Source organism: Macadamia integrifolia, chromosome 8 (genome assembly GCF_013358625.1).
Source record: "Macadamia integrifolia cultivar HAES 741 chromosome 8, SCU_Mint_v3, whole genome shotgun sequence".
Classification (NCBI taxonomy): domain Eukaryota; kingdom Viridiplantae; phylum Streptophyta; class Magnoliopsida; order Proteales; family Proteaceae; genus Macadamia; species Macadamia integrifolia.
In genome coordinates this window covers 9,889,495-9,905,486 of record NC_056564.1, presented here as the reverse complement: position 1 = coordinate 9,905,486, position 15,992 = coordinate 9,889,495, and the positions used below count along the sequence as shown (strand labels likewise).

The 15,992-nt window shown below is 36.4% G+C and overlaps 1 protein-coding gene across 3 annotated transcripts; it reads left to right on the top strand.

Moving 5' to 3' along the window:
• The first annotated feature begins 834 nt into the window (after positions 1 to 834).
• LOC122087007 (beta-glucosidase BoGH3B-like) lies at positions 835 to 6,041 on the top strand. Of its 3 annotated transcripts, XM_042655959.1 has the most exons (11): positions 835 to 1,058; positions 1,168 to 1,197; positions 1,694 to 1,946; positions 2,034 to 2,238; positions 2,704 to 2,794; positions 2,917 to 3,062; positions 3,224 to 3,467; positions 3,568 to 3,672; positions 4,593 to 4,775; positions 4,992 to 5,199; positions 5,343 to 6,041. In XM_042655959.1, exons 3-11 carry the CDS (start codon positions 1,727 to 1,729, stop codon positions 5,828 to 5,830), a joined length of 1,890 nt encoding a protein of 629 aa, XP_042511893.1. In that variant the 5' UTR covers positions 835 to 1,058; positions 1,168 to 1,197; positions 1,694 to 1,726; the 3' UTR covers positions 5,831 to 6,041. The 3 variants fall into 3 exon arrangements, with proteins under 3 accessions (XP_042511893.1, XP_042511892.1, XP_042511894.1); XM_042655958.1 differs by lacking the exon at positions 1,168 to 1,197; XM_042655960.1 differs by lacking the exons at positions 835 to 1,058; positions 1,168 to 1,197 and adding an exon at positions 1,487 to 1,557.
• Positions 6,042 to 15,992: the final 9,951 nt, after the last annotated feature.

Below are 15,992 nucleotides of genomic sequence, written 5' to 3'. Positions count from 1 at the left end.
TATTAGGTATCATTGTTTTTATGACGGAGTTTTCTTGTGCCCATGAATGAATGAATTCATCGCAAGGCTTGAGATGCTTGCACAGAGTATTAGAAGGGTATTTGAGAAGATACTAAAACCCTATAGGGATTTGTGAACCCTCTTCCTAGAAAACTTTGTCCATGCTTTCAGTTGAAACCTATTTACATTCAATTTCATTTGGATTCCTCCACTTAAGCAACCCCCATTTCCCCCCCCCCCAAAATCCAATCCAGTCCAATCCAATTCAACTCAACCCAACCCAACTCAATCACTCTTTAACTTCACTGGATAATTAGATAAATGAGGACCACACGGTTAGCAAAAGCGCATTTAAAATAGACATGTTTTCATTTTTATCGTTTAAAACACATTTTGTTGTATGCAAAAAAGGGGGAAAAAATGACATACAGCAAGCATTCCCAACCTAAACACATTCCCCTTTTTTTATTCTGTTTATTTAAAATTTACACATTTAAACCCTTTACTATTCATTTTCTGTTTAGTCTGTTCTCTACTTTTTGCCCGTTTATTTAATCATATCGTTTGAAAATTTTTATTGTTATCATTTCCATTTTTGCTAACTATGGTGGGACGGGGGGGGGGGGTTCAATTAATTACTTCCTTAATCAAGGAGATGAAAGTAATTTTCTTGTTTAACGTCTAAAACGTATGAACTTTAAAGTTTAAACAGACAAGGTTAAGTAGGACAAATGTCATTTTTCTATTTCAGTCGACCGTTGGGGATGAATGCCTGTTGTGTCATTACACTACACCCAATCTTTTAAATGTTCTCAACCGTAAGAGACCAGAGCCACATTCCTCAGATTAATACGTTAACCAGGTAGGTGGGGAAGGTTCATGAAGTGGGCTCCTAATTTCCCATCTCCCAATCCCACTACCCCTATATTTAGTGAGAAGCGTTAGCTCAAATGCCTAAATGTGTGAACATGTCCCCGTAAATTTTTGAACATTAAGCGACGTGGAATCTTTTGCAGTTCAGGTTGTGTAGACCAAAAGAGAGTTAGAGACTCAGAGAGGTTAGGTTCTACCCAAAGTTGGGTTCTCCTTGATTTAAGATTTCTAGTTTCCTCTGTTTTTATCACCTTCTTATCTTATTTGTAGTTCCTAATCTCACTCTCTCCTCAGACAATCCTTTCGGTTCATGAAGCTAGATCTGTAAGCTTTTCTTTCTTGTTGGTTCTATTTTTCTGTTATTTCATCTATTTCTCTCTCTTTTTTCTTTTCCCACCACAACCAACTTTTGGATTTCTTGTTGCTCTTAGCAATTTACATGTGGGTTCTTTGAGTTTCCCCCAAACACCGGCCCTCTTTCACTTTCTTTTTGGCTGATTTTGGTATCTGGTTCTATGTTCTTAGATTTTTTTAAGGTTCTAGTTTTCGGCAATGTGTTCCATTGTGATTTTCTGATTTTTTTTCTTATTTGTCTTTTCTTTTTCATTCAAGGGTTTTAGATCTCAGTTTTACTTGTAGAATTCATGCTGCATTGACCTACATTTCATTCTCAAAATTTCTTTGGTGGGTTTTATTTTTCTGCAGTTTCAAGCTCATAAGTTTCCCCTTTTTTTCTATTGTAAAAGTTTATTTTGGGGGCTATTGTACCATTCCTTTACTTTGAGCTTGCTAATCAGTTTTCTTTAACTTTCACTCTCAGGATCAGAGGCATTGGTAAGAGTTGAACGCAAGCATGAAGATGTCTAGAATTTCACTCCCCCTCCTGGGCCTTTTGTATTTGTGTTGTTGGGCAGCCATTGCAGAAGCTCAAGGGTACAAGGACCCTAAGATGTCAGTGGGTGCTCGGGTCAAAGATTTGATAAATCAGATGACTCTCGCAGAGAAGATCGGTCAGATGGTCCAAATCGATCGGGTTAATGTTACATCTGATATTATGAAGAATTATTTTATTGGTAAGGATTGCTGAGCCTCATTGTTAAACAAGATTTGGAAGAATTTCTATTTAAAATTGGACTAAACTCTGAAAATATGTTCGGTAGGGAGTTTATTGAGTGCTGGAGGAAGCGTTCCTGCTCCAAAGGCTTCCCCTGAGACATGGGTAGCCATGGTGAATGAGTTCCAGAAGGGTTCCCTTGCTTCTCGTCTTGGAATTCCATTTATATATGGAATTGATGCTGTTCATGGCCACAATAATGTGTACAAAGCCACAATATTCCCTCACAATGTAGGGCTTGGAGTAACCAGGCAAGCACCTTTACCGATACATTCTGTTATGTTTCTTCTTCTTCTTTTTAAAGGATAACAATAAAACTATAAACGGTAAGATAGCTCCATTGTGACCTAGTGGTCATGGGTTTGCGTCAAGAAACAGCCTCTTCATGAAGCAAGGTGGGAACGCCCCCCCCCTTCTCAACAATAAGACTATAACCAAAAGTTGGGGTGAGAGAGGCTCAAAAAAAAAAAAAAATTCTAATTTTCATACGATTGCTCAAGATTGAATGCAATATTTAGGTACTTGATTAGTTGATCTCTATCATGTTGAGATGCAATTTTTTCAGCTTATATCAATTGGTAGGGACATTTGGCTTGATTAGACACTGGTTATGACTGAAATTTTGAGTTATTAGTACTATACTAATCCATGGTTTATTGATATTCTTCAGTCATTAACTTCATCACCACCTTTTACCCCCTTTTTTGGTCTACCAGGGATCCTAATCTTGTGAAAAGAATAGGTGCTGCAACTGCGCTTGAAGTTAGAGCTACCGGAATTCAATACGCTTTTGCCCCATGCATTGCGGTAGTATAACAGACCTTACAACTAATCATTGTGAATGTTTGATAAGTTATGTTGTACTCTGGATTTGTTTAAAGGTCTATTCTTTTTCCAATTCCATTTCTTTCATCCCTGTATTGATGCAGGTCTGCAGAGATCCCAGATGGGGCAGGTGTTATGAGAGCTACAGTGAGGACCACAAGATTGTCCAAATGATGACAGAAATCATACCAGGGCTACAGGGAGATCTTCCAAACAATACTCGAAAGGGTGTCCCTTACCTTAATGGAAAGTAAGATATTTATTATCAGTATCTGTTTCCCTTGGTCTCATTTCTTCTTGGTTTTGTATTTTCTGCAGGCATTGCCATAAGTAGGCAGTCAATTTTCTATTACATGTCCAACAGCCCTTATTGTTTGTTCCATCAAATTCATCTCTAATTTTGATGATTAGGGATAAGGTTGCAACTTGTGCTAAGCACTATGTAGGTGATGGTGGAACAGTTAATGGCATCAATGAGAATAATACCATTGTCAACAAGAACAATTTGTACAGCATCCATATGCCTGCGTACCTTGATTCAATCAGCAAAGGTGTCTCAACAGTTATGGCCTCTTATTCGAGTTTGGATGGAGTGAAGATGCATGCAAATGGTGCTATGATCAATGGATACCTCAAGGGCAAGCTCCATTTCAAGGTAAAGACCATTTTAAGCAATTGCATATGACAAATATTTCTTGAACTGGAAAGGGGCATTGGTAAGTGACTAACAGAGTAATGTGTCATCTAAATTTCAGGGTTTTGTCATCTCAGATTGGCAGGGTATTGACAAGCTCACTGATCCACCCCACTCAAATTATACCTATTCCATTCAAACTGCAGTTAATGCAGGTGTTGACATGGTACACAACTATGATATAACCCTTGGCATGGAAAATTTCTGTCATACGTCTTTCAAAAAATAATTTTATCTGTTATTGTTTGTATTGCCAGATGCTCTTCACTTCAATTTTTTAGAATTTATGTATTAAATTTATGAGGTATTATGCACTTAAGAATATGTTGGCCTCTGGAATCAACTGCATTTGTTATGTTCTAAGGAGTGTGAGTGCTACAATGATACATTCTCGATTCTGATATTGCAAATTTCTTTGGACACAGCAATTTTAGATTTCCTTCTCCATTTTTCTTTTCTTTCCCCTGACTTCTACATCACATAAATCGACAGTTAATATTTCAACTAGAAGCTTCTTTGGATGAAAAACAATATATCTCAATGATAGAAGATACATGATATGACCCCTCTTTCTATGACCCATTCAACACTTTATTAATATATTATTCAAGAATTAAGAAATTTGCCAAGTCCACTGATCCTCTTGGCTACTGAGGTTAGGTTAGTTGCTACTCCTCCATATTATCTCAGGTTCAAACACCCATATATTACATTGTTCCTCATCACCCAAATAACTCATAGCTTCTAATTTGTCTGTAGTTGACAAGTCTGCATCTGTAGGATAGTCCTCAAATTAAATCAATCTCTCCAGAAGATTGTGATACAGCCCATTAATTTAAAATTCAGAGTTGAAACATGCTTGTTATGTTGGGCCTTTGATATAGGGAAATGGTAAAACAAGATTTGTGCAGCCAATCACAATTAGTTAGATAAAGCTTGTTTAAATTGAGCTGAACTCGCTGTATCCATTAAGTTCAATGCTAATGCAAAAATTCTAAATTCCAAGGATATGTCCATTAAGTTCAATGCTAATGCAAAAATTATAAATTCCAAGGATATGATGTTGATTTTTCTGATGTTGTGCAGGTTATGGTTCCCTATGATTATGCTGAATTTATTAATGGTCTGACCGATTTGGTCAATAAGAATGCTGTCCCCATGGGCCGTATAGATGATGCTGTAAAGAGGATATTGCGCGTCAAGTTCTCAATTGGTCTCTTTGAGAACCCTTTAGCTGATAACAGTTTTGCCGCCAAGGTTGGATGCAAGGTTAGCTACTTCAACTCTCAGATCAGTATTAAACTTATATGTTCACCCTGTGCTAGTTAGTGCTACTGAATTGCACTTCTCTGCACTCACCCATCAAGCATCAGGTTATGTTCATATTAAGCAACACTCACTCTTCTTGCTGGAAGTCATGTTTCTGACATTGTGTGGTATTGATTCACTAAGTTTGACCAAAATGTCCTTTTTTATCTTCAACAGGAACACAGAGAATTGGCAAGGGAAGCTGTCAGGAAATCGCTGGTTCTGTTGAAGAATGGCAAGACAGCTTCCGATCCACCAGTGCTGCCTCTTCCAAAGCAGGCACCAAAGATCCTTGTCGCTGGTACCCATGCTGACAACCTGGGCTACCAATGCGGTGGATGGACAATTGAGTGGCAAGGACTCAGTGGAAATGACCTCACTGAAGGTATAATCCCATTCACTATATATCCTTTCTCTCTGAACTCTTAATTTCCAACTGTTGCTTGTTTAAGTGAGGGTTTCTTACACTAGTCTGTTGAAAATTATTTATCTGGTTGATAACAAGTAATTAGCAAATCCCATAAACAGGAACTACCATCCTCAAAGCCATCAAAGACACTGTCGATCCAAGCACCCAAGTCATCTTCAACGAGAACCCTGACACCAACTTTGTGAAGTCCAATAATTTCTCCTATGCCATTGTTGTAGTAGGGGAACCTCCCTATGCAGAGACAAAGGGTGATAGCCAGAATCTCACAATCCCTGACCCGGGCCCAAGCACAATCACTAACATATGTGGGACTGTCAAGTGTATCGTCATCGTCATCTCCGGTCGTCCAGTTGTTATCGAACCATATGTAGCCTCAATGGATGCTCTTGTGGCTGCATGGCTCCCAGGTAGTGAAGGCCAAGGTGTGGCTGATGTTCTCTTCGGTGACTATGGTTTCACTGGCAAGCTTGCTAGAACTTGGTTCAAGAGTGTTGATCAACTTCCAATGAATGTTGGCGATGCACATTATGACCCACTCTTCCCATTTGGGTTCGGATTAGAGACTAAGCCAACAAAGTCAAGCTAGAGATCGATCTGTGAAGCTCTTGATCAGTAGTTGGAAAATTTTTGTTACCAACTCATCATTCAGCTTTTGTATTCAAGGAACCTGATGTTACAGAGTTTCTCTGTTAATGGCTTATTTTGGGTTCCATTGTTTATGTGATTTTGCACACCATAGTGATTTCAAATTCACTGTTCATTTCGTCATACATGGAATGAAGTATTCTTTGTATGGACATGCACCACCATATAACTTGTCATGTTTACTTGGTATGTGGCAATACAGGCCAAGTAAGAGAATGTAAGAGCTGACGTGGCCTACATTGCTACATCAACATCCGAGTGGAACCAGGATCCTCTGTGTAGCCTGGCTCGTCTGTAGCGCATTCATGTCTTGGGCTGTGTGTCTAAAGGTTCCCAGTCCTTGGATCTGCGTTACCTTGTAGCACACGCTACAGACTAGCCGGATCAAGTTATAAACCACCTTGAAAGGAGGTGGGGAGGATGTTTGTGAAAGATTTCTCTTCTTTTATATTGAGAATGAGAAAGGAGAGTTGTTGAGAACATAATATTCTAATCTGATGAGATTTGAACGATTTGGGCTGGGAAACTGTGGGCCCAACGGCCCATCAGGTTTTAAGGTCATGCTCGAACACAACCCATTTTATTAAAAATGGAGCCTCATGCCCATTTTGTTCACATGGGAGAAAGTGAAACATCCCCCCAACCCCAGCCACCCCACCCCACACCACTCCACTTTGGGGATTCCTTCCCACTAAGTGTGTCAATTGACTGGTTCGGTTTGGTTTTTGGTTGGTTTGAATCAGTTTTGGTATGTTATATGGTTAATCCGAAACCAAAATATTAAGGAAGTTTTTAATTTCGGTTCAGGTTTTCTATTATCGTTTGTAATCGGGCTATTATCTCATTCGGTCTGATCTGGTTTCAGGTTACATAAGGAATTAATGGAAAATTCCTGATTTTTTTATTGGTTTTTGGTTTCTGTTCGGGTTACTATTGGTCTGGTTTCTTTTTTATCGGGTTCGATCTGGTTTCAGTTTCAGCTGGTGCATCTGGTCTGTCCAGTTTGATTTTGATTTCTTCCTGTACCATAAAGTCCTAACCCAAAACCAAACTGACCTAGTTCGTGCTGAACTTTGACACCCTTACTTCGCAAATCCTTTCCACAATCTGACCAGTGAACCCACATACACTCTCTCTTCTCACACCAACGAAACTCGTTTATGAGTGTCTGTTGATGTGTTGCCCCGCAATAGTGTCATGGAAAACCTCTGGCAACCCTGGCTCTACTTCCCTAAGGGTATAGACATAGCGAATACTGATGGTAGCATTCTTTTTTCTAATAATTTTTTTATCATTCTTTCACAAGGACCCGTAGGCCATTAGGATGACGACCCACCCGAGCGGCCAAGGTGATCTATGACAAACCTTTTTTTGCTACTGATCTACAATCACTCTCTCCCAGTGTTGAGGCTTATCCGTTGCTTGTTTGCTCATGGAGTTTCTTCTTTTCTTCGTTCCCAAATTTGCTGGGTTAAAGCAGATGGTAAGACTTGCAACACCGGATACAAGGAATTGGGATCTCTCTCAGCCTAGGACCTGCTTCGACTAGACAAATACAAACCACTAGAACAAACTAATGTCTATAATGCTTAATACATCATTGGATGGTGGCTCACTTAATACATCTTTAAACATGAGATCACTTAGTGAATCATGACTACTTGGATCTGACATGGGATGGATCTCCGATAAGATTGAAACATATACTTTTTTTTCTTTTTTTTGGCAACAAAACATATACTACCACATCAGATCTTTTCATATATAAAGGAAGGTTTCATCCCATTTAGTGATTAGATTGGTCTCACCTTTTTATTTTATTCTCAGAGCCCTTCATGAATTCATGTTAGCAAAACTTTCTTGACCTAATTCTCTGGTAGGCATGGATTTAGGAGATGGTATCAGATCAGATCGGATCGGATCGATGGGTATTGGCCGGTTTTACCTTGTTCTTTTTTTTTTTTTTTTTTAAGTACTAATTTTTTACTATTTTATATACCCTTAATATGATAAGGATCATCGATCTAGATTGGTCAAGAATTAGGGATTGATCTCAGCCGATACCAATCCGATATGATCGATAAAATACCAATACTTGAAACCATGCTGGTAGGAGGGTAAGACTCCTCTTTCTAATAATTAATTAATTATATTTCATTAAGAATAAGAACCTTTTCTTTCCTACCAACCAAAGACAGGTGAACATTTTACCAAAAAAACAAAAATCCAAGTTGAAGCAAATCAAGCCAAAGTCAATGCATGCAAATCTAGAAAAATTAGCTCACGCAACAACTCGAGATAGAGAAAGAAGAATGAAAAGAAAGACTCATGGTCGGTTTCTAAACATGTTTTCCTTCATTTTCATTTTCATTTTCAACATGAGAATTGATTTTTTATTTAATTTTTTTTTTTTTTGGTGTTGTATGTGTTTCATTAAACTTAGCAGCCAATTAAGACTATGTATCTAAAGTGTCCTTAATATTCTAGTTTTTTTTTTTAATGAAAGTTTTAAGATTTTTTTTAATTGAAAATAGAAGAAAGAAACATAAAATTTAATTATGGGGCCCCTTATTTTACGGTTAAAACTATTGAATAAGCTAAATTAAGTAAATGATTTTACCGTCATTATGTCTGGTGAAGTTTTACGCTTCATTATTTGTCAATGACAATATAAGTAGATGAAATGACTAAAATTATAAAAGATGTCATTTCATATTTTATATTCATCTCCATTTGATGTCATTTTAATCATTTCACTAAAAAATTGAATAAGAATATGATCAATTTTCTTGTTTAGTTTAGACTTAAATTTGGCCACTGAGATGCATATGTCGTTTTCCATCATATGGACTAACCCATGTACTATCAAGTGACAAATAATAAAAGTAATATTTTATTAAAACTATTAGTCTTAAAAAAAACCTGTGAGTAAAATATTAATTTATTTTCTTTTACTTTCAAAACTTATATAATTTTAATTTACAACTCAAGATGCAAAGTGAATCGGTTGACAAAAAGCCTTCTCCAATTCAATCAAGAGGTCTGCATCCAAGAAATGATACTATTGATCACAACTCTAGAGATTTAAGAATATTCGGATTTTGTAAGTGAAGACACATCCACATCTTGAATAAGAAGTGGATGAATTGACTTATCAATCATTTTAACGTTTACTTAAGAGCTACAAGATATAGCCATCTATGGTGGTCCAGTGTAAATAATTTAATATCTAAAAAATCATTTAAAATGTACACATTGAAAGGAAAAAAAATTATTTATTTTTAATGAAAACTTATAATAAAGAAAGATAGATATGAGATGGCTAACCAAAGGGAATATCTCAATATATATAGAAACAAACACAACCATTAAAAGGGGATACAACAAAATGGAAGATGAGAGATGGGAGGGGGAAAGGTAGAAAAAGGAGCTAGAGAAAGAAACAACTATCAAAAAGAGGACACACCAAAACCAAAGGTGACAGAAAGAAACAAAATATAAAAGATGACACATCGAAAGCTACAGGTGAATGAAAAAGAGATCTTAAGAAAAGTAAGATATTTTTTTTCGAAGTGAAATATAATTAGGAAAAAATGTTTATTGTGTGAAAGGTGTAGTTGCTGCATCTAGAGACATATGAGGGGCGAAATGATTGACCCATCTCCATGAAATAAAAAAATGATGTATCTGTAGAAACTCCCTTGTGTTCTCCCATTGGTTCTTGTGCATGAGCCAGTATTGCATTCCCCCACAAAAAAACTTTGTCCCTATAATTAGTCTTTACTAGATATGATAACTCATATGTGTTGCCGCCCCTTTTCTATAATGCTTTGGTCTCTTGCATTTTATTCACAAAACCCTAGTTAGCAAAACTTTTTGACCCAATCACTTTTTTTAGGTAAAATTCTTGACCAAATCACTGATGGGGTTTAGATTTTAGACTGGCACATACCGTAAGATATGCCATGCTCAAAAGAAAAAGATATCCCATGATCCATTCGCAATTGGCAGTCAACTATCCAAATTAGATTATGTCTGGAGTATTAACTATTAAGTACTCTTTTAATTAATTAATTATATTTCATAATAAAATATAAACTTTTCTTTCCAGCAGAAGATGGGCCAAGATGTCATAATTTAAGCCAAATCAATGAAAAATATTTCCTTGATTAGCTCACGCAACGACTGGAGAAAGAGAAAAGAATAATAAAAGAAAATAACACCAAGAGATTCGGTGGTTGGTCTCTCAAGTCTAATCATAAAAATATATATTTTTTTTTCCATCAAAAGTAAAAGAAAGGACCATAGGATTTTACCCTAGAGTCCATTTTTCATGCCCAAAAACTATAGAATAAAATAAAAGAAGTGAAGAAAAAAAGGCTCGTTGTGTCTATCACTCTCTTGCCCTCTTTTGAAATGATCCCTTATCCATTTTGTATGATATCTATTCTATCCCGTGCCCTATTGGTGTCATGCGTTAGTTTTAGTTTAGTACACGTTGGTGGTATGTTTTCCCTTTTTTTGCCTTCTCAAGGTAAGAGCTCAATCCTATTAACCCTCTTATGTAAATAAAATATGCTTCTTCTTCATATTACTTCACCACTTCATCTTATACTTTTTTACTCATAGATCTTTTATTTATATATATATATTATGGGTCTATGTGTGCAAGGGAAGGAGGACTAATATTCATATATGTCGTGAGTTGTCCAGATTGTTAGGACGAATTGGGAATTATGTGGATAGATGTAAGATCCTAGGCTTAATTCTCCGTCTGTATATCTTCGATTTAAGTGAAAACCATAACGATGAATTATTGTGTTAATCTTCCCAGGATTAGTCTTATTTATTAAGAAACAAGTGGAGAGGGATCAAGAGTGCAATGCCACCACAAACCTCATATGTGAGGTGAGATGCATCCAAGAAATGATGCTATTGAAAAGGTCTCAATAAAACACGGACCCCCTTGTAAGGTAAGAGCACATGTACATCTTGAGCAACAAGTTGATGCATCTGACTTATCAGCTTCTATGTGACGTAGACGACCATTTTTCTAACGTTTCTTAATCGTTTGTAGGTATAAGCCATGTTTGGTGGTCATTTTGCCAGCACAGGATCAATGAGAGTGCACAACCAGGTTTGTAAATCAGACAAACAAACAGTGGGCGGTGTGGCGAAGGGCCACATAACTGGGTAGCTTGTCTCGTCTTTGACTATAATCTATCTAATATCTAAAAGAACTGACCTTAGTCGTGTGCCCTTTTGTCAGCGTTGTGTCTATTGAAAGGGTGTACATAAGCATTAATAGGGGATGGGTATCTTGGGTTTCACCGGCGGTGGGGTATCATTTCATTGCCCACTATGTTTAATTAGGTGTTGGAGTTGTGCACCCAACCACCCATTGTGTATTCATTTTCCCTAACTAAAACAACGAACAATGTTTTCTATGGGGCGAGTGTGCAACCTCCGCCACAATTATCTCTCTCTCCTCCCTCATGTGAAATGACATGTATGGGCAAGGAAGAGAGACTTTAGGGGCTCTGGTAGAGATTGCACTCCTTCATAGAAAAAATTTTTTGCTAAAACAATTCAAATATAATGTAGTTACAAAGATGAAGATGTTGAGATGGATGTATGAAAAAACTAAGAGAGAATATAAGGATTGACTAAGTTAGAGATGATCTAGGAGTAGCCTGATTCAAGACAAGCTCTAAGAATTTCGTTTAAGAAGGTATGGACATATCCAACAAAAATTTGAGTATACCTTAACGAGAAGGAGTGACCGTATGCAAATGAAATAAGCAAAAAGAGGTAGAGGTAGGTCTAAAATGACCATAGAGAATATTGTAAAAAAATACATGTAAATGCTACGTATTAACCACAATTTAACCACAAGCAGAGTTGTCTGAAGGGCACACTTCCATGTTTCCGATTGATTGTAGGTGTGATGTTCATGTGGTACTTCTTTTTTTACTAATTTTATTGTTTGTTGTTGTTGTGATATGCTTTTGTGGTACCTTTTTCATTTTTTTTTTGGTGGATCAATATAACTTGAAAAAAAGACTAATTTTATTGTTTGTCGTTGTTGTTGTTGTGAGATGCTTTTGTGGTACCATTATTTTTTTTTTTTAATTGTGGATCTTTGTAATCAACCCCATTTAATTGAAAAATACTAAGTTTATTATAGTTTGTTGTTTACCAAAAATAAAAATTGTATATCAAGTTACGTGGCCCTTGTATAAGTACATAGACTTCAAGACGGATAAGAATTTTTTGTATTTTACATGGATCCGTGCATAATTTTATCACTTCTATATTTAAGTGCAAATGCGACAAAGTTTGACATCAATCGTTTTCCCAAAATAAATAATGCCATAAAAGATATTTCTTCTTTTCCCCTTGAATTTCACTGATTTTAGATGAAAATTAAAATTCAAAAGTAGAAAAGGATATTCTACCAAAAAATAGGTAGAAAAGGATATATATATATATATATATATATGCTGAGACAAAATTTGATCACTTAACGTTTGCCAACTCCCCTCGCACATCAAAATCATTCACATCTTACATTCGATTTTTATTTTAAAAAAGCAAAATTTGGTACACTTTCTAAAAGTGTCAATTTAGGGATGAGCTTGGGAGAATATTTCTTGTAAAACTTATCCAATAAAAAAAGAATGTTAGACTCAACATGGGAAGGAAAGTCAAACTTTTCATTCCTAAAATCTTTGCTTGGAAAGGCAACCAAACACAACATTAGGAAACGAATCAATTATTATTATTGGGAGAATCCTCCACTTGTAATGTTGCCCTTTTTTAAAGAATCACGTGTCACCATTTATTGACTGTGGGTTTAATGTTTTTAATCAAGGCATGTGTGAATCTGATTAGAGTGGGAACCATGTGAGACCATGGATCTAAGGGGTTAGGCTGGCATATTTTTGTCTATTATGAACTTCGCTGGCCCTAATCTGATTAATTATTATGATAAGATAATCAAATTGGTTGTCTCTAATTGTCAAACAGTTACTCAGTTTAATGCTAATCATTATTGACATTTATCTCAAATCTTTTCTTTTTTTTCTTATCTTCTTTAATTTTTATCACAAATTTATGATGTTGGATAGAATGTGAATCAGGTTTTTGTCCGAGAACCATTCTCGTACAATCTAATCCATACACATGGAATTCATTACAGGGGTTTTATTTCTATTTATTCCATGTGTGTGGATCAAGATCATAAGAGAACCTAATTCGCTCTTTATTGGATAATCATTATTATTATGTGTCTATCACAATCATATCATATTACAAGAGAAATTGAAGGGAAGTGAAAGTTTCAAATCTAATAAAACAACTTTGGTAGTCATGATCCCACATGGATTGATTCCAATCAATAAGGAATTATTATTCCATATTGATACTATATTTTCTTTCTGATTGATGATAATAACCACAATGTAGATAATTTATGCAGCTTCAAGATCTCTAGATCAACGTAACTCAAAAAGAGAATAGCATATTCCTTCGTATTTCATATGGGTTTTCCAATTATAGGAATTGCTTTCATAAGTGATATAGGACTACTCAATGTAGCTGTTTTACAACTAATCTCTCATGGATTTATTGATGCTACACTTTTTTTCTTGGTAGGACTAAGTTACAATAGAATACGTCTGATTCCAAAGCATTGTACATTTGGTTATTAAAGTTTACTTTACATCTAAATCGCTTAGATTTGAAAAGTAAAATAAAAATATCATTACTAAATATGATAAAAAAAAACTATTAAAAAAAAAAAGATATGAAATTTAAGTAGTTATACCAACATGTTATTATAATACCTTACTATCAAAGTTTGAATTTTTTTTGCTAACGACGGGTATCCTGGGCTTTGGCTTGACTAGTCCCATATGTCCATTTTGACCTTATAACTGTATGGATCGGGTCATACCAAGGAGTTTAATGAGAATCATTCAACTTTCAATGAAAGCAATGAAGAGCACTTAACAGTAAACACCTCCATGTGAGTGGCCCAAGATGTGCCTAGGGCCCTAATGGGAGTTAAATTTTTGGGTAATTTATAGCGCCACCCCCTAGAGAATGTCAATCTTATAAGAACACCCCATCTCTTTCATTAAATTAGACTCATACCCCCTACCGTCAGTCTCTGTTAAGTGATGCTATGAAATGACATTTTAGCCCTTATGAGTAAAACACCATTATCTTATTATCTCAAAAATACCCCTCTTCTTGTATCCTTCTCTCCCTACCTGCAACTTGTGATTCCGACGAGTTCTAGCCGAGTTTGTTGCGACTTCTTCGGATTCGAAACTGACCTAGTCTCATCAATCTTTGCGACCACAATGGCTGCCATCTTCCTAATGGAACTGGAATGGTCGAGGCTCTTCCTTCGCGACGAGGAGTAATCAGAGTAATAGTCCCGAGTTTGCGCCGATCCACCAGGGGTGGTGTCATCCTCATTGGCGGTGGAACTTTTGGGCTGCTCCTCCACGGGGATCATATTATCATACCTTCGAACAGGGGCGGCGCCAGGGCATCTTCTACCACTGGAAGCATCATAAGAAGCCGTGGGAGGGTCCTGTTGCTGATGAGATAACCCCCAGATCAAAAAATCATTATAGTACATCTGGAAGTGGTAGTCCTTAGTGACTAGATTTCGGAACTGAGCTACCTTTTCCTTAGCATTTTTTTTTGAAAACAACATCAGAGTCTTTGTCACCTAGGAACTCAAGCTTGTAGGGAGCACTGACTAAACGATTTTCGTTCAAGACTTCACCAAGAGCTTCTTTCTTCTCGATCACATGAGCTGCAATTGAGATCCAATCAATAACGAACTTCCATAACGTCATTAAAAAATCCAAAAAAGCTAACACGTGAGTTACAAGAAACTCACCTGGTGAACAGAATGGAAAAATACCGATAAGTTTCACTGAAACTAGAAACTGAATCAACAGAATCAGCACACGATCAGAACCAAGAATAAATTGTTATTTAAATCCACGAATTCGTTGCAAGACATCAAATCTAATTGAAAATAACCCCATTATGTTTCCTCAATTTCTAAAACCCAAAATGAAAACAGAGACATATATAGTAAGAATCAACCAACGCACAATCAAAGCACTAAACAAGAGCGAACTTGAAGAAGAATCTAAGTCTCTTTTCACCAAAAACCCATTTAAACAATCTAGATCCAAAAATCTACACACCTCAAATAAATTCAACCCTTTAAATCCAGCCCAACAAAGAATTCAGACAAACAAGGAAATCAATCCAACCAAAGTATCAAAAACCCTAGAAACAAATAAGACAACACCGCCATAGTCGTCGTTGCCAGAAGGGGGTTCGTAGCCGCCGATCTGAAAAGCCCTAAGGAACGTTCTTCTTCTCCAACTCAATGAGGGTAATTTTGGTACTTCAATATTTTTAAGGGCAAAATGGTATTTTAAAAAAAAATGAACGACTGATATCGGCATTCTTGGTATATTCTGTAATAGTGACTGACGGCAGGGGGTATGAGTCTAATTTGATGAAAGAGAGGGGGTGTTCCTATAATACTGGCATTCTCCAGAGGGTGACACTGTAAATTACCTTAATTTTTTTTACTTCATTTCTTACAATTTCTTTTGAAAGCAAATGGAATCTTAAAAATGGTTACATGAACTTTAGGCGTAGGATATACTAGCACTTCTATGTCTATTTTTCTCCTCTTCACAATGATCTTGTTACTCTCCAATATATAATATCATTTTGTCACAACATATTAGTGTGCTCTTCTATACCATTTGCTCACATAACCCTCTGCCATGTTTCCTATTGAGCTATTTAGTGTAAGTTAACACCTCCATATGTTTCTCTCTCCTCTTACAATAAGTGCAAAGATGTCATTTTGTAGGAGAGAAGAGAGGATTGACAAAGGGAGGCACTAGCATAACCCCTACATCCCACTCATGAAAAATGAAATTCCACCCTTATTGATTCTTTTATTAGTACTCTCCCATTGACGCTCGCGATGTACAAGGGACACACACTGTTTTAAGGGACCTTCTCTCCCTTCCTGTCCTCCAGAGATGTTT